Raw genomic sequence first — 22,965 nt, forward strand, 5'->3', positions numbered from 1 at the left:
GATCTACATTCTGTCCATCAAATTATTTTTTGTAAATTTCTCCCTGAGTGTACTGGGGTAGCTCAGACGTGGGTCCCAGAGCCTCCACACCACTGGAGTCAAGCTAGCCGGGCTGATGAGAGGTGTTACCTCGAAACCGGTCCGGTCCTCGGATGCTTGATTCCGGTCTGGGAAAGATATGGCTGTTGTAGTTCGGACTGGACTGTTCCCATGGGGCACAGGGTCAGAGCTGATTTGCATAACGCCATTATCTGACCCAGGGTGGTGTGGAGTGCAAAAAACGATGGATTTAGGCCCAGATCCTTGTACTGGGGTGAATGTAAGACATTGATCTACATTCTGTCCATCAAATTGTTTTTTGTAATTTTCTCCCTGAGTGTACTGGGGTAGCTCAGACGTGGGTCCCAGAGCCTCTACACCACTGGAGTCAAGCTAGCCGGGCTGATGAGAGGTGTTACCTCGAAACCGGTCCGGTCCTCGGATGCTTGATTCCGGTCTGGGAAAGATATGGCTGTTGTAGTTCGGACTGGACTGTTCCCATGGGGCACAGGGTCAGAGCTGATTTGCATAACGCCATTATCTGACCCAGGGTGGTGTGGAGTGCAAAAAACGATGGATTTAGGCCCAGATCCTTGTACTGGGGTGAATGTAAGACATTGATCTACATTCTGTCCATCAAATTGTTTTTTGTAATTTAATAATTCAAAGCACTTTAAAAATGACGAATGCCTGCCACCTAACCCATTCTTATAGCTTTGGATGCATGGAATAGTCTAAAATGTGATTCTTGTATTGGGTATGATGGTTAGTAGTTGTGTTGGCACTGTCAATGGCAGTGCTGGTACTGGCAGTGGATGTGCAAGCTGCAGTTTACTTCCTTATGAGGGCCTTGACTCATCTATTTACAAGCCAACTAAATAGGAAAGTTGAGCACATGCCATGATTATATCAAATTAAACAAGAATTTACAATGCAAAAGATCTCGCATTTACGAGAGTTGGAGTTATTGGTGTTGTAAATTATGTCGGCGGCGGCCCGTGAAGCGGGTACCATGATGATTAAATAAATGCTGCACGGTAATAGGAACAGGGACCCACAGTGTAACAGGAGCAGGAAACAAAAGAAGTATTTCTGAAAGGAAAATATTAACACCTACAGTGTAAAGAAACTGTAGTTGGCCGTGCTCATGAGCAAAAAATGGAAGTGATGTATCTGGAGCGCAAACCAACGAGGAGTCCGCAAAGAAAAGTGACAGAGCAATGTTATAAGGAACTAGGCAAAAGGAGAACATAGACTGCAATGCTTCTATGAACAGGATGCTTATTGACCTAGTTTATAGTATTATTGTGAATCTATTGAATGTGTGGTTAATGTCTGATCAGCAGATACATTTTGAAAACGTGTTTTAAACTCAATATGGCATTGTACTCAGTATTCTAAGAAAAGCAACAAAGACCAATTTTTAATAAAGCACCAAACAGAAGAGACCATCAAGTGAGTGCCACTCGGGACAACAGAGACGCAGCATAACAGAACTTGGCGGGACTAGTGGCGTTAAAACACTAAACTGCTGTGTCAAAACTTGCTAAATTCATCCAATGTCCCCAACTTTAATCGCTTCTGTTATGGGCTTAAACAACATGAAGGATAAATTACCTCACAAGATACACATGTTTTTCTCTTGATTTTACTAAAATTATATGTAAAATATACTTCCTTACAGATTTTTGTCAAGCTTTTTTCTGTTACATATTTTGTTTCCACCGAATATAGCATACATCGTAAGCCAGTTTGTCAGCCCACTTGAGCAATTGGTTAACTTCTATATGAGCGATGGCATTTTGCACTTCGTTTTCCTTCATCATAGTATATAGCTGCATTTATACTTTTGCTTTTGAATGTTGAACATTAAAACCTTGTTGGCGTTGGCCCTTTCTTAAGGGTTACCCGAAACCTTTTTCCTTTACTCCTCTTGTTTCCTGAATTTGTTTTTGTTGGCTTTTAGGACACTTTGCTACTGCTAACCAGTGCTAAAGTGATTATGATGTCTCCGTAAAACATGGTAAAATTGGCTTACGTATGATTGGCATATTTAATTTACTTGGACACCCCCAATAAAGTGGTACAAAATGTAGTCAGAGCTTGTTTATTACATGCTACTACTGGGTCTACAGCACTTATTGTGCCACCCGTTTAGCATCCCCTTAAAACGCGTCTCTCCCAGCCATTGCATCACAGGTGTAGTTTTAAACTGCCATTAAAATCCAAACAACAGCACCAGCCATGCTCAAATTGCATTTTTGCTAGAAAATATTGTTTTTGAACCACATATGTAATTGTTACCGTTTTATTTCTTAATTACAATGCATATATTTATTGAAATTCACCTTTTTAATGTGACTATTAAATGCCAGCAAATACATTTAGGATGTTAGAAGGCAAATCACACTGTTGTGTGTGGGAAAAGTTCTCCTAAAATTTCAGAGTGTCCTGGAAATTACTTCAACGTTGGCATGCTCTTTGAGTTTGTGGCATGCTTCCTTGGGTCGGATTTTGTGTGAGGTGGTGCAGTGGCATTGTGGGTCTGTAAGACGACCTTTGACAACCTGCAAAGAACCTGTATAGAAAGCACTAGAAATAAATGATCTGTGAAAGAAATACTGTATTTATTTGCCAATAGCGCAGCGTGCTCTTGGGTAGGGAGAGGTCGAATTGAAAGACAGGGAGGGGTTACATAATAGGACTGGGTACATTAGTGGAGGAGTCCTTGAATATCGCAGCAGGTGAGTGGATTATAAGGCTCAGTAGGCAGCGGCGACAGGTGGTCTTGAGGTTATTTGACAGGGCAGGGGCAAGATGTGCGGTCAGTGGATATAGGTGAGAAGAGACGAGCAGGTAGTACTGGGAAGGTTATTCCTTAAATATATGATATGCAGTATGATGTTTATATAGAACAGAACAAGAAGTAAGTGCTGTTGTGTTTGTAGACTAATTATATGTACGTTTTAATTTGTGTATATAGATGTAGGTCAACAATACCGGTTCTGTAACGTCTGTATTGCTAGGCAAATTATCTTATGTTAATGTTTTATAACAAAACAACTGAAAATAAACTGGGCATGCAAATTACAATGAAGATCGTAATTACAGAAGCATTTTTAAACATTACAAAAGCTTGCATTCAGTTTACAAACTCAACTTTAAGAGATCCATAATGCTATTCCACGATGTTAACCGAGAGATGAAAATAGCCTCACAGCGCAGCGGCCCTCTGGTTTTATAGTACGCTATACCTAAGATGGAGCGGATTAGCCTCCAGTCCTCTGCGGGGTAGGAGGTGACCGGGGTAACATATTAAGGAGGGTTTTGAAAAACCGTTGCAGGGTTCTGCTTTTTACTTTGTTAAATAAAAAAATACATCATATTTCTATTACTAAACCAACAGCAGGGCGCCACTGTGCACTAAAACATCTGAACATAAACAAAAGATCCGATTTTCTCTTCAAGAAAACGTTTTTTTCCAGAGCGGTGCTGTTTCCCAAAACATCCCATTAAAGAAAGAAACTAACACCGCCCTCTTTGCTCCACATCGTCTGGTGGGAGGAGCAGGATTATGAACCGAACTTTAACCTTCGTTCACACAGAAGGTCCATGGCAGACTGGGGAGGAGGGGCTTAATCAAAAAACCCTCCGTTTTCTGAGACAAGAGCCCTCCAGGAGTTTATTTTTAATGTGGGGAGGTGGAAAAGAACGTAATTAGGACCTAGAGGCTCTGCCGCCACTAAGCTCGCACTACTGTAGAATGAAGTCAGAAAGAGGTCCGCGCAAGAGGTTAATTTGCTAAGGCTTGTTGGTGCTCCCGCTGGACACTGACCCCTCAGCACTCAACATCCTTTGTGGGACAGCTAGTATTCGGGTCATGGTCGTCCTCAGTGTAGCCTGGTCCTTGCCTCTGCAGAGTCAATGTCACCTTCATCTTTCCTGAAGCACCCGACATCGGAGCACATTCGTTTTCCAAGTATCCTTGTCACCACTGAGTAGCATAGACTCTGTCCCATCTGCTTTCAAGTACTCCTCTTCAAGAATCCATGTTTGGATTCCTCCGGACACTTCCTCCTCTTCCAGCAGCAGCACTTTCCTGAAGTCCTCCATAGGGTTTGACAGCGGTTTCCGACCCCAGTTCACACCTAGCTTCCCTGGGATAGGTACAACTTGGGTACCACGTTATCCACGGGTGGGGTGGCTCTCTAACCTTCTGTCTTCCATAGGGTTTCTTCAGGGTCCACTGGTTCTTATACCACTTTCTTAGTATATGGTTTGACCCCCCCGGGCCCACTGTGTGTTAGTGCTATTTAGTGTGATTTCTTTGCTTTAGTATTGTGTGCGTTGTGTCTATCTCCATGTGGGAGATACTATAAAGTACTAGATAGTGATGTATATTAAATACATATTTTTATAATACTCTGTGTGGAAGTGCTTTCATTTAATCTATACTATAAGATTGCATTCTGGTAAAACAAGTTGTTTTTCACTCCTTCTAGACTAAGCGTGCAGCTACCACTTGGATAGCTTTCTAAGGCTGTCTGAGACCTCTTAAATCACCGTAAGGGTTGTCTGGACTGGTGGAAGGTGCCCATTTACATTAGTAGACATCATATACCAGGCCAGCTTCTCCCACTCACTATAAAGGCAACATAGCTAAAGCATTCATGTAAGTGCCCGATGGAGGAACCTGTGCGGTCTTAAACTAGTAGGAACATTTTTAAAATAATAAAGGCATCATCTCTGCCAGACTGTGTATTGTATTTGGAAATAAAAACACAACAGTATTCATTTTATATATGCTATGTAACTTCTGCAAAGAAAATGTACTTTGATTTCCACAAGAAGTAAAAAGAGTTCCCTCTGTAATAATACACATTGTAGGCAGTGTGCGGAAGCAGAGCTATTTTGACTGACTGTCACTCTTTAAAGATGCTGCAAACACAGCCCACTTCTTCTGTCTGTCGTGGTTTCATAGTCCATGACTTTCTTATGCAGGTAGTGACACATTTTCACTCCATCCAAATGTCAGCTGCAAGGATGTCTCTAATCCAACTGCACCCCCCGTTTATGTGGTCCAGGCTTCAATCTGAAATTTGTCAAACAAAATGCATGACGACCTACTATACATAGCATATTGAAATATGAACAGGTTAAACATTTGTACTATACAGAAAAGGATTTATGGTTGAAAAGCTCAACTGTTCGTCACAGAACTAAAAATAAAATCTGTAATCTCGTTCGAGTTAAAAACATGTCATTTACAGTTACAACTAATCTAAATCAATGGGACCAAATATTCTTTTCACATTGTTAATTTAAAAGTAACTTTTGCAGTGGCTTGCTGTGATTAAATATGCCAATTTGTTTATCTCTGGAACACATTACAGTTTCTAATTTGCTCTATCTGATTTTCCTTTGCATGAGCGCAGACGAAGAGCCAGTTTTAATTTTAATTGAAAATAGTGATGAAGAGGTCGAAGAAAGCAGAATTGGCCCCAACCCAGGTGAGGTCGTCCTGCCCATGAGCCCATCAGTGCTGCAAGTGGATGATAAATACCCCGACTTAGTCTCCCTCATAGTGGACCTAGAGATGTTGGTCAGTCATTGAGACTTTCTCAGCATGCCACAGATGCTCTTACATTGCTGCATTTCTTAAACCTGTCCAGATTCTGCGCTCATCTGAGTTCAGAGACATTACACGTCTGCTCTTCACCACAGTACAGCCAGGAATAATTATATAAAGTGGCTTTCTTGTTTATGTCAGTGATAAATGATGGGAACCTATCAACATCCATTTTTAATGTTTCCTGCAAGCATGGGCTGCGTTTGCTCTTGGGTGTATATCTTCAGAAAAGATGGGTATTTCTGTTCCTTTTGTCATTTTTTTTAGTTTTAATAATTGTTTTTACATTTGTTTTTATGTTTCTTGGTTGTAAGGCCTTATTTTGGTGTGAAAAGGATTTTTTAACATCAGCATTTGGTGGGAAAGATTTGCTGCCCGAATGTGTACTTTTTACAATGAAAGTCTCTCTCTTGTTAGAGGCTACCTTTTCCATGTTAAACCTGGAAGCAACCTCCTTCTTGCCCAACAATACCATTCAAAGCTTCAAAAGAGGCAGGATTACCCATGTAGCGGCACTTCCTGCGTGCGACGAGATAGGTGTGGTATTGAAAGAGCTATCACACTATGGGCCACCTAACAGAGCAGCACCTGTTTCACCTACAAACATGCTGGGACTCTTTATATCTGAAAGTGATGTTCCTCGATGAGAGAAACGTAGGAAGTAGGAGGTAGTTCACTAGCTGCAATTAAACAGGACTCCCAGAGGATATCCGCATAGAATAAGACCCATTTATACAAACTATTGACTCTGGCTTCCGTATATCATTTTAGGGTCTATAAACTATCTTCACCTGTAAGCGTATTTGAGCTGAAGAAATATCCAGCTGGGATTTAAGGGGCATTTCTAAACTACTAGAGTGGGAAGGACCCAGTCAAACAGTAACAAGGTACGGATGCCATTTGCTTGAATCCTTTGCATGATTAAAAGTGCGGCGAGCTAATATTCTGGCTGTTTGGTGGGGTGAAATTAATGGTTCTTTAAGTCCAGGAGTTGGCTTTGTGTACTTATTGAGATGGTTCGGAGTCAGGTGTGAAGGTCTCCATTTTTAATGGCTCAAACAGCCTTCTACTAGGTAGGCGAAAGATTACGGTTTGGTCCAAAAAACTATGAGTTTAATAATAATAATAATCCACATTTGTAAAGCGCACAATCACCCGTAAGGGTCTCTAGGCGCTGGGGGCCGTCGGGAAGATTAAGCAAGCTATTGCCCAGAGTCACATGGTGCTGGGCTAATCTGTCGCCGGTGCCGGGGATCGAACCGTGATCCCCAGATTCTGGAGTCAGTCGCCCTAGCCGCGGCGCCACACCTCTTCCACAGGCATGTCTGACTGTTAGACATGGTGGGCATACTCCTGCTAACTAGTGTTGGGCTTGAATGTTTGCAAGTTGTTTTTCTTAGAAGAAGCTGTGACTCCTGATCCTGCTAGTAATGCAGCTGCTCAGTGACTTCATTGTTAAATTGTTTTCTTTCCACCGTTTGGGGCCGACGTGTGCTCTGATTCAACACCATCATGGTGCTCTGTTCAGTCTACATGGGTTCCTTCCCTTCCTTTCTCGATCGTGTCCCTCTTTTCTCTTTGTCTCAGGTTAACGACTGCAGCTTCAGCAAGGCGACTCTTGGTCGGCCTCTGCCCCACATGGGCATTTTGGGGCCTTCTTCCATGCCCAGACTGTGTCCCCCCACCATGCCTTCATGGCGATATGAAGGACGCCATTCCGCTACTGATCTGAGCTGCCACCACCTGTCGGGGAGGCATCTACAAAGGTTCCCGAATGTCCTCTCCGACCAGTGGGTGTTTGATACTATCCAACATGGTTATTATCTGGAGCTCATTTCCATGCCTCCCACCGTTCCACCTCGCAAACAAACTCTCCCCAGAAAACCAAAACCTACAAAAGGAAGAGATCCAAGCGCTCCTTTTCAAATGGGTTGTAGAACTTGTCCACCACCATCAGCAAGGCAAAGGACTAGACTTTCTGACAGTTTCCTCCAACCAATTCTGGACCTCCAGCCCCTAAATGAATTATATCAGAGCATTTTCACATGGTTACTCATTAGGATGTCCTCCCGCTGCAACAACAATGTGACTTCCTGGCTATTTTCGACCTGAAGGATTCCTATTTCTACATACCAATTCACCCAGCCCATTACCGGTATCTCAGGTTTGTAGTTAACTGAAAGCCTTACCAGTTTGAAGAGATCCCCTTCGGGGTCCCCGATGCACCCAGGGTGTTCACCAAGTGCCTCGCGGTGATGGCAGTTTATTTGCTGAGACAGGCATCCATGTCTTTCCTTCTCTGGACTACTGGCTCATCAAGAGTGCCACCCATCAAAACTTCCATGAACACACAGGTCACGATAAGCCTCCTTCACCAGCTAGAGTTTACCATCACGTTACAAAATCCCATCTCCAACCCCTCCTCACACAGCCTATCCTGGGGCAATCCTCAACACAGAAGCTGGCATAACTCATCCAAACACTGCCAGAATACAGTCCTTCCAGACACTAATCCCTCATTTTGAACCAGACCACCAAGTCACGATCAGGACAGTCACTCAACGCCTCGGCATGATGGCCTCCTGTATTGCCATATTGCACCATGCCAGGTTACACATGCTTCCGTTGCAGCAGTGGTCACAAGCGGGAGGGTCATTGAGAAGATCTAGTGTTGTTCGGCTGCCGCACTTGTCGCTCTCAGTAATGGTGGAACACCAACAACCTGTTGTATGGGCGCCTTTTCTCTGCCCAGTTCCTCAGAAGACCATTACAACTGGATGGGGTGCGCAGGTGTAGGACCTGACTGTACAAGGCCAGTGGGAACCCAGTCATCAGGGTCTCTACATCATTTACCTGGAACTACTAGCTGTTAACCTTGCGTTGAAAGCTTTTCTTCCACACTTGACTGGCAAGGTAGTCCTTATTAAAACGGACAACATGACAGCTGTAGGAAGCTGGTTCTTTATACAGTGGACCAAAAAGAGGTACACTTTTCAAAGATCCCAGGCAAACCCCAAAGGAATTACAGAGGCACAAATGACACTGACACCACAACTGCTCTCTTTTGTGCTAGTGTGGGCAAGCAGTTAGACATATCTGAGGGTAGCTAAGCATTTATTGCACACACGAAGGCAGTAAGGGAGACATACACTCAAAGAAATCCAACACCAATTTATAAAAATAACTCATACTTTTATATGAATTTAAATACCAAGGTCATCAGGTAAGTACTTTTTGAGTTATGAATTTCTACAGTTTTCTAAAGTTGACTGGAATTTTTGGGTGAGGTAATGTTATCCTATGGGAGAAAACGTACTGCATTCGGGCCTTTAACAGTGACTTGCAGGATTGTTCTCCAGGACTTAAGGAAAGTATGGGGTAAGGTCCAAGGCCACACCAACAAGTCACCTCCGGAGACTCGGGGGCTTCCGGGTGCAGAAGTATGTTACGGCGTTGGTTGTCCATACACTTCAACTGGAGAATAGTCCGGTCAGAAAGAGGCTTCAAGGTGGGACTGGGGGACCAGTCCGGGAAGCCACAGGGAGGGCTCGACCCTTGAGATGCTCGAGCACAGAGGGATACACTTGCTGCACTTCTCCTCGTGCTCTGGAGCATGGGTGCAGTGGTGTCTTTTCGTGTCGGCTCCTGTGCTGGAGTCCCTGCGGTTGGAGTGGGCCTGCAAAAAGGCTGCATGTGGTGACTAATCTGGGTAATCCCAAGGGTGGGCTTAGCTCCTGGGGGTTTGGGGACCTCCTTTGACACCTTCGCCTCCCTTAGACTCGGGCTGTGGAGTGTGGGTGCATAGGTACTTGGAGGCGTTGGGTGGTGGCGATCGAAGACTCACTTTGTTTTGCGTTCTGCTACACTGGGGCAAAGAGGACAGCTGGACTCCTCACAATGTGGGACTCACTGTCCCTGAAGTCCCTCGACGTGCAGGTCGTTTTTCCTCTGCCTTGGTATCTGGACTGAACACCGCACAAGAGATGGTGGAATTTCTAAGTTTGTGTTTACTTCAGGCTGTTCACCATAGAGGTGTGTCCAGCCTGGCAGTGCAACACGCCTCCTGCATTGCTAATTTTCCTGCCTGTCCTGGTGCCAGATGGCCCCAGGCAGGGAGTGGCATCTCCCCTGTCTGGAGAAGCCTTGAGTCACATATCAAAAGCGGCAGAGGCCTTTAAAGCCTCCTGAATTGATATGTGGATTCACAAGCCTTTCTGGGGAGGAAGAGAATAACACCTCTTTCCAGAGCATGTATTGTTTCTGTCCTCTGAGAGCAGAGCGTTCACCTCCTAGGGGATCAGAAACTTGTCTGTGGTGGCAGGCTTGAAGGCACTAGTCAGCCAGCACACTAGAAGATTCAGTGTGGTTTTATTAAAACGAGGTGTTTGATACCAAACACCATATGTTTCAATGAAGAAATTATGTAGCTGGGGACCTCATTTTGACCAGTGCAAAGGACATACCTTATGTGGCTTCCCTGCTCACTTGCAATGTCTAGTAATAGATCTAGCAAAAGACACAGATGATGGACAGAATGCAGAGCAAATCAAAGCATTCACCCCCTGGCAATAGATTTGGGTTAAATCCATTGTTCTTTTGCTCACCGTGTCACCTAGTTTAGACCCTGCTGTATGCAAATCAGTCTTGACATGCCTCATGGGAACAGTCCAGCCGAACTGCCAGGCCAGATCCTCCCTGGACCGGAAACAAGCATCTTGGGACCAGTTTTGGCTAGCTTGAATCCAGTGACACAGTGAGCCAGGCACCCACGTCTAGGAATACCCAGCGCACTTAGGGCAAGAAAGCAAAAAACACACCGCGGATGGACAAAATGCAGAGCAAATCAAACATGCACCCCCATTCAATAGATCTGGGTTAAATCCATTGTTGTTCTGCTCACCATGCCACCTCAGTTTACCCCGAAACCGGTCCCAGGGTGCTTGCTTCCAGTCCAGGTAAGACCTGGCTTGGTAGTTCGGGCTGGACTGTTCCATGAGGGATGGGGTCAAGACTGATTTGTATATGGCTGGGTCTGAACTTGGGTGGCGAAGTGAGCTAAAGAACGATGACTGATTCAACCCAGGTCTGTGACTGGGGGCTAGTGTCTGAAAAGTTTCAGCACCCTGTCCATCATCTCCTTGTATTTGCTTAGTAATAGATCTAGACATTAAAGGGGCATATATGCTCATGCAGATATGCTCTCACGTAAAACATAATACACACTGCCTTAGGGCTCAAAGGTCTGCTATAGGGGTGACTTGCATATATAAGATGTGGTGACTTTGGTATGACACCTAGGAGTGTGTCATGTCATTTTTTCATTCATGTTTGCGCCATTTCACGTACCCTGCAGTGGCAGTCTGTGTGGAATTTGTATGTGGGTTCCTTAGGGTTGCATAAGATATACTACAGCCCTTAAGAACCCTCTTCAACTCACATGCCCTTAGTACGTGGGGTGCCATTTACTAGGGACTAACAGGGGTGCTAAAGTAGTTAGCCAATTGTAGAACAATTAGATGTCACCTTGTTTTAGGTAAGGAGCATTGGCACGGAGGACTGGTTAGCTTGCTCAGTGCACTGTCTGAGTCGGAAATCAGCATCTAGTAGCTACAAAGGGGGAAAAAACTGGGGGGACAACTGCAGCAAAAGCCCAGTTTCCTACAACAGCCATGTATTATCTTCAGTAGCAAGGAGCGCCTGATCTTCCCAGTTCTGTCACCTAGCCCAGAGCATTTGGATGGGCGGGGGAGGGTATGTCTGTTTGTCACAAGATCCAACTGCTCGCGGAGTACCTGCTGGAAGTGAGCAACGACTTTGCCGACCTCCTAAGTAGTACGCAGCAACAACTCCACGAGTGGTAACTCCACCCCCAAGTCCTCCTCCAGTACTTATGCCAGTGGGGACTCTCTGAGATAGACCTCTTCACCACAGCAGAAAACACCAAATGCCAAGACTTCGTTTCTAGGTTCCCTCACCCACAGTCCAGAACACTGCACCATGGATTAGTTGGTCAGGGATATGTGCCTACGGTTTACCTTCTCTACTACTACTACTACCACTTCTGTTTTTGGTTCGTAGGCTTCGGCAGACTTCTCACCCTAATTCTGGTAGTTCCCACCTGGGCCCGACAACCCTGGTTCACCACTCTGCTCGAACTCTCGGTGGCTCCCAAACAGGCTGGACCTTCTCACGCAGAACCATGTAGAAATCAGGCACCCAGACCTTAGGTCTCTCAATATTGCGATCTGACTACTGAAGTCCTAGCATTTGGATACCATAATCTTCCACTGGAGCATTCTCAAAGAAGCTCTCAGGCCTGTTGCTTGGGCTTGTTATACTGCCTAGTGGAAAAGATTTGTATTCTACTGCCATTCAAAACACATTGACCCTTTAGCAGCCAAAGTGCAGGATATTGTCGGCTACCTACTTTACTTGCAGGCTTGTGGTTTTAGTTTAACTGCAATTCGATTACACCTAGCTGCTGTAGCCCCCTATTTTCAGAACAGGCAACACATCTCCCTCTTCAGAATTCCAGTTATTAAAGTTTTTATGGAGGGTCTCAAGAAAGGCATTCCTCCTTGGGTCCCACTAGCCCAGACATGGAAGCTCAGTATTATACTGACAAGACTCATGGGCCCTCCGTTCAAACCCCTCCAGTTTCTCTCTTGGAAGGTAGCATTTCTGGTTGTTATCACTTCACTCAGGCATGTCAGTGAGCTTCAGGCACTAACTAGTAGAACCTTTCTTCCTGATACACAGGGATATGGTTGTCCTCCTTACAAACATCAAATTCCTTCCTAAGATGGTCTCACAGTTCCATATTAAACCATTGAACTGCCTGTTATTTTTCCTACAACCTCACTCACTTGCGGAACCGAATCTCCATACTTTGGATGTTACGCGAGCCCTCGTGTACTGCAATGACAGGTTTAAACCATTTAGGAAAACACAACGGCTCTTTGTTGTTTTCTCCAGACTCTACATAGAGAAGGTCCTATCCAAATCAGGTATTGTAAGATAGATCAAAAGGGACATCCTGCACTAGATGCCACGAACAGCTGCTTACTGGGTAAGTAACCTTTTCAGTTTGATTTGTTCTTTGCTTTCAAGAAAGAAAATGATCCGCTCCAGATACATTCTTTATCAAATCAGTATAACTCTCTTTTGAAAAGATGTTAAAAGTGGATCTGCCAAACACACACTTTCTTAACGGATAAAATTCCCACCTATTGTATGGGTATGTCTGTTTTGATATTACACTTAAATGTATTTTTCTTTGTTAGGATATGAGATCATGTCGTTTCACATAAAAGATGAGGATGAGACCTATTACACCAAGCATCAAGACATCAAGAGAAAGGAAAAAATTAGAAGCTCCACAGGTAAGTAAATAGTGATGTGCTTATTGGAAACATAAGCATTACATGACACATGTGGAAGCACATTTTGTGTGTCCTATCCGTTGTCTGTGTAAAGAGTTGATTCACTCTCTGTCCTTTGCAATTTAATGTATTCTGTGATAATTCAATTTGTTATTGACTGCTGAATTTATTGAGCGCAGCAATAGCTGACCGTGTTTCCCTCACCGATATATGGAACAGAACCTCTATTCAAACAGGCAGGCTTTCACCTAGATCCTAAAATCTAAATTGTCCTGAGTGCAGGGCCATACAAGGGATGAGGAATTAAAGTTTCTGGTCCCACCCCAAAACACCTATGTGCCACCATACTGGTCCATTGGACAATACAAGGAGAAAAATTAATATCATCAAAAGAATAGGCTCATGGAAGAATATGCACTGCGGCCTACCCACAGTAATATACAGTGGCAAACATGAAGAAGGTGTTCGAAGGTCATTGAAGCATGTTACTATATCCTTTCCAATAGCTTTGAAAAAGAAACCTTATCAACTATCAGTCATATTCCAGCCCAGATTGCAGCATGGAGATTGCTATTCTGAAAACAACTGAAATAGTAGATGATGCCTGCCAGATGACAAACCAAGAGATCTCTTCAATTTTTTGACCATACTATACCGACCACAGAGGACTGTATTGAATCTGGTCTACACATGTCATTTTAGGGTAATGGCTTCAAGTGGTTTGTTTCCATTCTATGAGCAGGTGGCTAATTATCAAGATTGCAAGTAAAAGTAGAGAACTTGCCAAAATATGGTATGGCATCGTCAGAGTTATATGCTAGCCACCATGCTGTTGCGCGTGCAAACGTTGGGAATCTTGATGGAGAGGTCCTGTGACTTCCTCCAACAATTTGGAAACTACACTTCTGTAGTAGGGGATCTCTGTGTATAGTCATAATCTAGGGAATAGTCCCGCCAATGTGCGTGGACCCCGGAGCAATCAAAAATAATCTCTTAAGCTGTCTTCAATGCAGTCCTGCATAGACACTTAAGAGAAAATTAAAGACAATAATGCAGCCTATAAAGTCAGGGCTACACTGTCCAGTACTTCAACTAGACATGCAAAGGATATCCACCAATCATCACATTTAATACAGTCTGCTAAGTTTCACCCATAGAGAAACTTTCCCCTTCACAAAATCCTTGGAATGATAGAGAGGAAGGAATGGACAGACGTGCCCCATAGGCTGCCATTATCTGTCTGGAAAAGGGATACCGTGCATTTAAGGAACTCTCCGGAGCCCCTCGGTATCCCATGATGCACAGCAAACTCCTTTTACTTTCAGTTATTTTTGAAGGTGTATAAAGCAAGGCCTATAGCATGATTGCAGTACCATTTTCTCCACCGGGGAGGAGGGCGGGCGCTTATGACTATAACAGAGACACCCCTACTACAGAACTGGAGTTACAGGTAAGAAACTACTCCTTTTGAAGGTGTATAAAGCAAGGCCTATAGCATGATTGCAGTACCATTTTCTCCACCGGGGAGGAGGGCGGGCGCTTATGACTATAACAGAGACACCCCTACTACAGAACTGGAGTTACAGGTAAGAAACTACTCCTTCTGTAGTACGAGATCTCTGTGTATAGTCATAATCTAGTGAATAGAATGGCAAGCCCATCCCAACAACAAACCGGCGGTGGAGAAAAGACAACACCATTACTGTGCAAACAGATTTCTTAACAAAGCCTGCCCAACCTGAGCGTCTGCTCTGACATCAGAGTCCAGACAGTAATGCTTAGCAAAGGTATGGACCGACTTCCATGTGGCAGCCCTGCAGATCTCTGCAATGGAAACATTACGTAGCACAGCCGCTGTGGCCGCTTTGCCCCTGGTGGAATGAGCCTTAGACTTACCTCCTACGGTCTTATTAGCCTTCTGGTAACATATTTGTATACAGGACACAATCCACCTAGAGATGGACTGTTTCGAGGTAGCAAGACCAGTCCTGACCGACCCATAGTTAACAAACAGTTGGTCTGACCTACGAATATCCTTGGTCTTGTCTAGATAGAACTTCAACACCCTTCTCACATCCAGGGAATGAGAGACCTTTTCGCTGGAGTGGAAGGATTCTGGAAAAACGTAGGTAAAGTTATAGTCTGATTAACATGAAAATCAGAAATCACCTTAGGAAGGAACTTAGGATGAGTATGCATTACAACCGTAGCAGCATGAAAAACAGTATAAGGTTCTTGACAACATAATGCCTGAATCTCACTCACCCTTCGGGCCGATGTAATGGCTACAAGGAAAGCCGCCTTCCATGACAAGTGCTGTAGTGAAGCCTTATGAATGGGTTCGAAAGGCTCCTTCATCAATCTGGACAGCACCACATGCAACTCCCAGGAAGGCGAAAGACTCCGAACAGGAGGAAACACTTTCTTCAATCCTTCCAAAAAATCCTTAATCACAGGGATCTGGAAGAAGGAAGTCTGTGAAGGACATTTTCTGTACACAGTTAACGCTGCGTGTCTATGGAGGACTGCATTGAAGACCGCTTAAGAGATTATTTTTGATTGCTCCAGGGTCCACGCACATGAAAGGGACTATTCCCTAGATTATGACTATAACCGAGATACCCCTACTACAGAACTGGAGTTACAGGTAAGAAACTACTCCTTGCTTAACTTCCTTTATTGCAACTTCATTACACCCTACATAGGAAAGATACAGTCACTGATGATGCCAACTTCCTGTTGTCCCGTTTCTGTTTCTTCACACAGTTGATCTAACCTCAGAGTGAAATTTATGAGGCTGGATTCGCTATTGCTCCATTCCAACTAGCAACGCCAATGTTGCCTTGCTAGATCACAATACCACCCACATATAAAGAACCAGGGAATCAGTAACTTTCTGTCTTCCAACATGCAAAATAATGATTAATATCATGCCTTGATGTAGGCAGTGCCATCCTGAGAGTTTACAACAGTCCACTATGGCTCCTTTAAATGGCTTCGTGACTAATGACTGGTAATAGATCTACAATATAAAGCTCCATAGGTATGATAAGTGTAATGGGTGCATTCAAATGGTATTCTATCTTGCATTGGTAGTCCATGCAGTTCTTAAAGCCTGCTGATCTAAAGGGTGTGTGGAGGGTGGATGCAGCGATAGGTGTGTGAAAGAGAGAAATGTTGAGTTTGAGTGTGTCATAGAAGCTTGTATTAGTTAATTTAGAGTTCTACAATATCACATAGTATAATAATAATAAATAACAAAAAACAATAGTCCTTATTAATTATAAATAATAATAAAAAAGAAACTCCACATTTTCAATAAAGGGTAAAAAAAGCTAACCACACCCAGTAAGCATAGGCAGATAAGAGTATCAACAGGATAGAGGCAACAGTAGGACACATAGGCAAATGTGGAAGAAAAGCAAGATACTGGCAAGAGCCATGAGGAGTCAAGCTATGAAACCAAGAAGGGTGCTTCCGAAAGAATAAAGATAAGAGGGGAAATATTCAGAGGGCAGTGAGAAGATTGGGACAGCAAGGTGGAGAGGTATCTGGTTTGGCCCATCTGCGGAGGCAGTCAATAAGGCTAGATAGTTCAAGTGTAGGTAATGCTTTCAGTCCCAATCAAAGTGTCTTTGAAATGGGAGGACTCTTAATCTCCTTTCTAAAAAGTTGCAATATGGAACTGGAGGAAGTGAATGCAAATTGTTGTCTGAATATAGGAGACGCTAGGAGGAGGGAGCCCTAATTTCTCAAACCCATTAAACACAGGAATTTTCAAATGTTCTGCCAAATCATGAGTTCACATGTGGAGGGCCTTGTGAGTGATGCAGTCTGTTTTCAATTGTGCTCTTGCTTCATTGAGAAACTATTGTACTATAGAGTGATACTGAACACCTCATCAACTTGAAACAATCTAATGCATCCTATTGTTTGTAGATTATCCTATGTGTAAATAGGTCTACGTTTCCTGTCTTTCACTCTCTGTCCTTCTATCTTTCTTATTAAATAGCTTTTGTTTATAGGTATTAGTCCCACCTTTCTTTCTTCATCTGCCCCTGATAGCAGGGAAAACGTCTCACCTGCATTCCATAAAAGCTCGCCGGTCCGATCTAACAGACTGCGGATCTCTGAGTCAGAGGAGCAGATGCACCTGCTTTGCACAAAATGTTTTCTGGATCTACCCCATGAAGGGGTCAAACAGCAGTGTATGGTAAAATGTAATGCCTTCATGACCAGAAATGAAACGGTTAACTAGTGCTTTGCAGTTTCAAAGACTCGGCCATGCTCTATAAACCGTGTGCATGCATTTAACAGGATTGTGTGGGAATGCCCACAATAACAAATACATTCTTAACAAAGTTGTACAAATCAAATTTTCTAGATTGAAACAATTGTGGAGAACATTTGTGTTAATTTTCCTGGCCTCCGTATTTGAACATTTAAAACCGAATAAGCATTTTATTCATTTTCATTCAGAAGGCTATTTAATTGTTTACACTATTATTTATGTGTTCTATTTTGTTTAGTTGAGCCAGTATTTCCATCTATTAAGTTAGAAGAAGATCCACATTTTTACACGGAGTCCTTTTCTGAGGCAAAAACAGGTATGTGAAATTCCTTGGCTCTGGATAGTCGAAGGATGGCAGGTGGGGTGCATGGGAGGGAGGGGGGTTTGTGTGTGTGTGTTTGTTTGTCTGTGTGTTAGAAAATGAAACAAATCCTCTTTATATAGCTTCTTCACCAAGCATTTGGCAAAAGACTGTATTCAAAGGAGCATATGAATGATTTATCAACAGTACTATTGTCATATCTGATGTAGACCAATAACTTATGCAAAGTATTCAACCTAGACAATTGTATGGAGGAGCGAAACTTATCTTATGGTTACCTAGGAGTATCAAATGCTAGTTTTATATTGTTGCTTACATGGCTTGTGAACAGTTTTATTGCGCCTGTATCCTTTAGTAAGTATGTTTTTAGAAGCTGGCTATTTGTGTAGTTGACAATGACTGTTTAATAACATGATGTAGAGCAGCGGCTCTTAACCGTTAGTCCATGAATTCTACTCAGGGAGTCCCTGAACGCTCATAAAATTAAATAAAGAATACTAACATAAATAATCAAGTGTATATAAAGAAGCAGAATGTAAATTTGGAATTTTTTAAACGTTCTGTAAATGTGAATGAAATTCGAAATTGGCCGCTAAAAACTACTCTCTGATTGATTTGTGAGACAGCGGAAATGTATCAAATAGAATATAGCATGAACAATCGGTTGCCGTGATTTAATTTCGTGAAGCTCCAAACTTCCCTTTAAAATTAAAGTTGTGATTGTTTTATATTTGTTTGTGAATTAAATACAATTTTCATAATTTTGCATTGTTTTGTAATCAAAAGATCGAAAATGCTTAGGCCATGATCCCTAGCTTCCAGTAATTTATAAGTTTTTTTATAGTGCTAGACCCAAAGGTATCAGATCGCTTTCCATATAATGCGAGATCATTAGATTGAAGTACATGCAAAAAAACAGATAAAGAAAATTGTTCGTCCGCACGGTAGTTACAGTATGCAGACATGGGAACCGCTTAAACTAACAGATGTACAAGACATAGTGGACCGCTGAAACACTAATTTAACCACTACAACCGATTAAGGCAGAGTGGGTGTGAGCTTTGGGAACATAGCTCATTTAGGGTGTGTGTTAAAGTAGTTGTTGAGCAGTAGGTGTTTAAGGTCCCGTTCGCAACAGGAAAATGAGGGGTTGCAGCGCAGGTCATTAGGGAGTAAGTTCCATATCGTTGGAGCATTTCCAGGAAAAGAACATGTCTGGGAGGATTTCTTTTTCAGTTTGGGAGGTTTGAGAAGAAGTGCATTGGAGTTCCTTAGAAATCTGGCTCTTAAAGCTTTCGAAAGTTTGTTCTCCAGATAGTTGGGGCCAGTGTGTGATGCAAACAGTCTTGTAGAAACCTCTTCCTTCGACTGGGAGTCAATTGAGGCTCTTGACGGCCGGTTTGATGTGCACAAACCGATTGCAACCTGTTATTACCTGGGCTGCCATGTTCAGAACTGATCTTAAGGGGGCCATGTGAGTTTTCAGAGTTCCGGTGAAGATGGCATCACCATAATCAAGTTTTGAGAGGACTAGTAATTGCACTGCTGTCTTAATATCTTCAGAGGGAATGAAAGGATGGATTTTCTTGAGGTGTTTTAGTATGAGGAGTGCTCATTTGGCTGAGTTGTTGATGTGGGCTTTCAATTACATGTTTCTGTTCAGGGTGATACCAAAGGACTCAACAGTGTTGGACAGTGTTGGAGAACAGTTTAGAGCGTCCAAATTCTTGAGCCATACTTTGAATTGATAGCAGGTTCTTTTTCGGGGAGAAAAGTAGTAGTTCTGTTTTGTTGGGGTTCACCTTTAAGTGGTTGATATTAAGCCAAGTTTGTATATTGATTAGTGTGGTATTCAGATGTAGGATGTCCCTTGGTGATTTAATCTTGTAATAGAGTTGGGTGTCATCAGCATATAGGTGATATTTAACCCCTGCTTGGTTCAGAATAACCGTTAAGGGTTCCATGAGGAAATTGAAAAGGGCTGGGGATAGAATGAGCTTTGGGGTACACCATGAGGAATTTGTGTTGGTTTTGAGAAACAGGTATTGATTTTTATGTGTTGTGAGCGATGTTGCAGGTAAGATGTGAACCATCTAAGGACTATTCTATTGATCCCAGTACAGGTCTGGAGTGTCTCAACTAAAGCAGGGTGATTTACGGTATTGAAGGCAGCCGATAAGTCAAGTAAAATTAGGAGGCATGCATCACCTTCATTCAAGGATCTGCGAATGTCATCTGAGATAATGAGCATTGCAGTTTCAGTGCTACAGCCTTTCCTGCACCCCAATTGGAAAGGGTCATGGAGGTTGAATTATTCTATGTGTTGGTTTAGTTGTTGGAGGACGCACCTCTCCAATGTTTTGGCTAGAAAGGGAAGGTTAGTGATAGGTCTGAGGTTATTCAAGTCATTGGGGTCGGCACCTGGTTTTTTGAGTATGGGTGTGATTTGGCCTAGTTGGAGGCAGTCAGGAACATTGCCTGAGGAGAGAGATGAGTTGATGATTTTAGTCAAGAATGGGGCAATGATATGGTTGAGGTTTTGAACTATTGTGGAAGGCATAGGATCCAAAGTGTGGGATGTGGGCTTCAACGTCGCAATTATATTGAAGACTTCACTTTCAGTCGTAGGTTCAAAATCAGACCACTTCACTTTGTTTTTTAATTGAAGGAGATCAAGGTTGTAATAGAGGCATACAGTCCTTGGTTACATCAGGAGGGGGTTCTGCCATGTAGGGGAGTGAGGCCGAGGGGAAAGTTGGTAGGGATGTCAGATTTGTGACTTAAGAGAGTGGTTGTTCTATTTTTGCAACTTTATCAGTGAAGTAATTGGCAATTTCTTCACAGCATTCATTGGTGGCTTTTGCTTCATGTGGGGAGGAAAAGGTGGTTTGCAGTTTAATGATGTTGAAGAGCTCTCTGGGTCTGTTCGTAGCGCGGTCAAGTTGGTTGCGAAAGAAAATGGCTTTTTCTCTGAAGATGTGTTTCTTGTAGGAAAGCCGTGCCGTCCTTAAGCATGAGAGGTTCACTGTAGAGGATTTTGTCTCCATAACCTTTTTGACTATCTATCTGAGTTGTCTCCTCTCGTTGAACCAAGATTCAGATTGGATAGATCTAGACTGCTTCAGTTTGAGCTGTGCCATTTGTTCCAGAACAGAAGATACCGCCGTGTTGTAGTGGGCAGTGAGGTCATCAACTGTGGGAGTGGGAGGATGGTGCTGTGGTTGGGCACAGATCCTTGTCTCCAGTTCTGTCATTGATATTTGCTTTAAGATCCTAGCCCAGTGCTTGGGTCTGTCGGAGGGTGTTATTTGGGATCTGAGGTTAGATCTCTATATTAAACAGTATGAAATGGTGGTCTGATCAGTCAATGGGTGTGATGGATCGAAGTGGTGCCTTTTGATATGGATCGGTACTTTGCAAAGTAGGTTGATATTGTTAATTTCACAAATGTTAGTCAGATTACGTACTGTGGTATCTTCAGCATTGTTCCAGTGAATGCTGAAGTCGTCCAAGAAGACATTCTTCGAGTCAGCTAGGGAGAACCGTGTCAGTAGGTTAGTTATTTCTTCTAAGAAGAGGGTGCGATCACCAGGAGGGTGGTGGATGGTGTGAAATGTGATGGGAGAAGAGCCTTTGGCAGTGAGTTCTACTCCAAGGTATTCAAAAGTTGAGTAATTTGTGGTGTTGAAGGTGGAGAGACTGATTCCATCTTTGTGAATGATTTCTATTCTGCCCCCTTAAACACTACCCTGCACGACTCCCGACTCAACCCTGAATCACTACCCCCTGCAAGACCCTCCCCCGACCACCAGTCCTCTCCCTACCCGAAAACACTATCCTGCATGACCCGACCTACCCTAAAACACTACCCTGCACGACCACCCGACCCCTAGTCCTCTCCCTACCCTAAAACACTACCCTGCACGACCACCCGACCCCTAGTCCTCTCCCTACCCTGAAACACTTCCCTGCACGACCCACCAACCCTACCCTCAATCATAAAACAGTACCCTGCACTACACACCCGATCCCCTTTTACCCTAAAAAAGTAACCCCCACCCGAGGCCCAATCTTCCATACCTCCCTCTCCTCGTGGTTCCTCTCGCTCTTCCTGGTTCCTGCTGCTTGTCGGGTCTGATGGGCGGTGCATGTCGTTGTGAGGAAACGGAAGAGCCTCTGTTTCCTCACAACGAGGTGGATCGCCTATATTTTTTTACAAGGCATGTGCTTTTACCACACATACTTTTACAACTAAATTTGTTGTCAATCAAGTGTGGTAAAAGCACATGCGTTGTAAAAAAATGTGTAGTAATGACTATACGTTGGTACAACGCATGCGTGGTAACACTTGTGTTGTAATGGCATGCAGGGAAACGGCTGCGTTGTAATGGCTGTTTCCCCACCTGCTCAGCGCCAGGAAACACTTGTGGGTTATAGTGCACTGTACAGCTTTGCATAACATAAGGCAGCATTAAGTCAAAAGCCTCAATTCAAGCCATCTCGTTCATCGCGTCTGTGGGCAGTCCCTACCTTTTGTAGACTGCCTTTTCAATATTACAACATCAGTCTATAATGAGCTCCCATTCATGTATGGGGGGACTGGCTTGAGCACTCCACATCCTTGTTATGTCTTGTTTGGCTATGCGACAAGACCTCAACACCTTCTAAAGCAATTGGAACTGAAAAGCCAAGGTCTACAGAAACTTGCTAGAGAGCCTGATTGCTACATTACTTTTCAAAGTGTGGTGATTAAAGAAACTGCAAGTAGTTTGTAATACACCTGGTGGGCATTTTGAACAGTAAATGGAAGAAAAGATTTAATCTATTGTCCATCAATGTTCCCTCATTACAAAATACTTACGTCAAGCTCATTTGCAGTGTATATATAAACAATTGTCCCTCATAGTAAAAAGTTGACACAAGCTGAAAAAAATAGGTTGCAGTCTGCTTAAGGATTTATCTATACCTTATGAAACGTCAAAAACCCTGCTTGATGAACTTGGAGTGCAGCTCCCTAATAAAGTAGAAAATAAAGCCACAGAAAGCAGTATCAAAAGCACCCAGTGCTCGTCAGGTGATTGTGGACAGGCCAGGTAAGCATAGGCCTTTTAGACAGTAAACAGAGGCAACAGAGGCTACAAGGTGCTACACATTGAGCGACATTTCATCAATCCTTTAAAGTTACATTCAAAATAACAATGAGAACAAAAATAAATTAGACTTATTTAAATTACAAGACCGTGTTAAAGATCCATTACTTGGTATAATCTTCGTGCAACATTTTTGGTTTAAAATGGAGTCT

The 22,965-nt window shown here is 43.2% G+C and overlaps 1 protein-coding gene across 2 annotated transcripts in view; it reads left to right on the top strand.

Annotated features, from left to right (window-relative positions):
• The window catches only part of LOC147712346 (uncharacterized), a 171,128-nt gene that overhangs the window by 133,909 nt on the left and 14,254 nt on the right, over positions 1-22,965 (top strand). The window contains exons 5-7 of one of the 2 annotated variants that reach the window (XM_086923041.1): positions 5,475-5,549; positions 12,952-13,050; positions 17,580-17,657. In XM_086923041.1, coding sequence (XP_086779167.1) covers positions 5,475-5,549; positions 12,952-13,050; positions 17,580-17,657 — 252 coding nt within the window. The remainder of the gene's footprint in view (positions 1-5,474; positions 5,550-12,951; positions 13,051-17,579; positions 17,658-22,965) is intronic. The other variant, XM_086923042.1, reaches the window with a different exon arrangement.

This window comes from Lissotriton vulgaris, chromosome 5 (assembly GCF_964263255.1).
Source record: "Lissotriton vulgaris chromosome 5, aLisVul1.2, whole genome shotgun sequence".
Lineage (NCBI taxonomy): Eukaryota > Metazoa > Chordata > Amphibia > Caudata > Salamandridae > Lissotriton > Lissotriton vulgaris.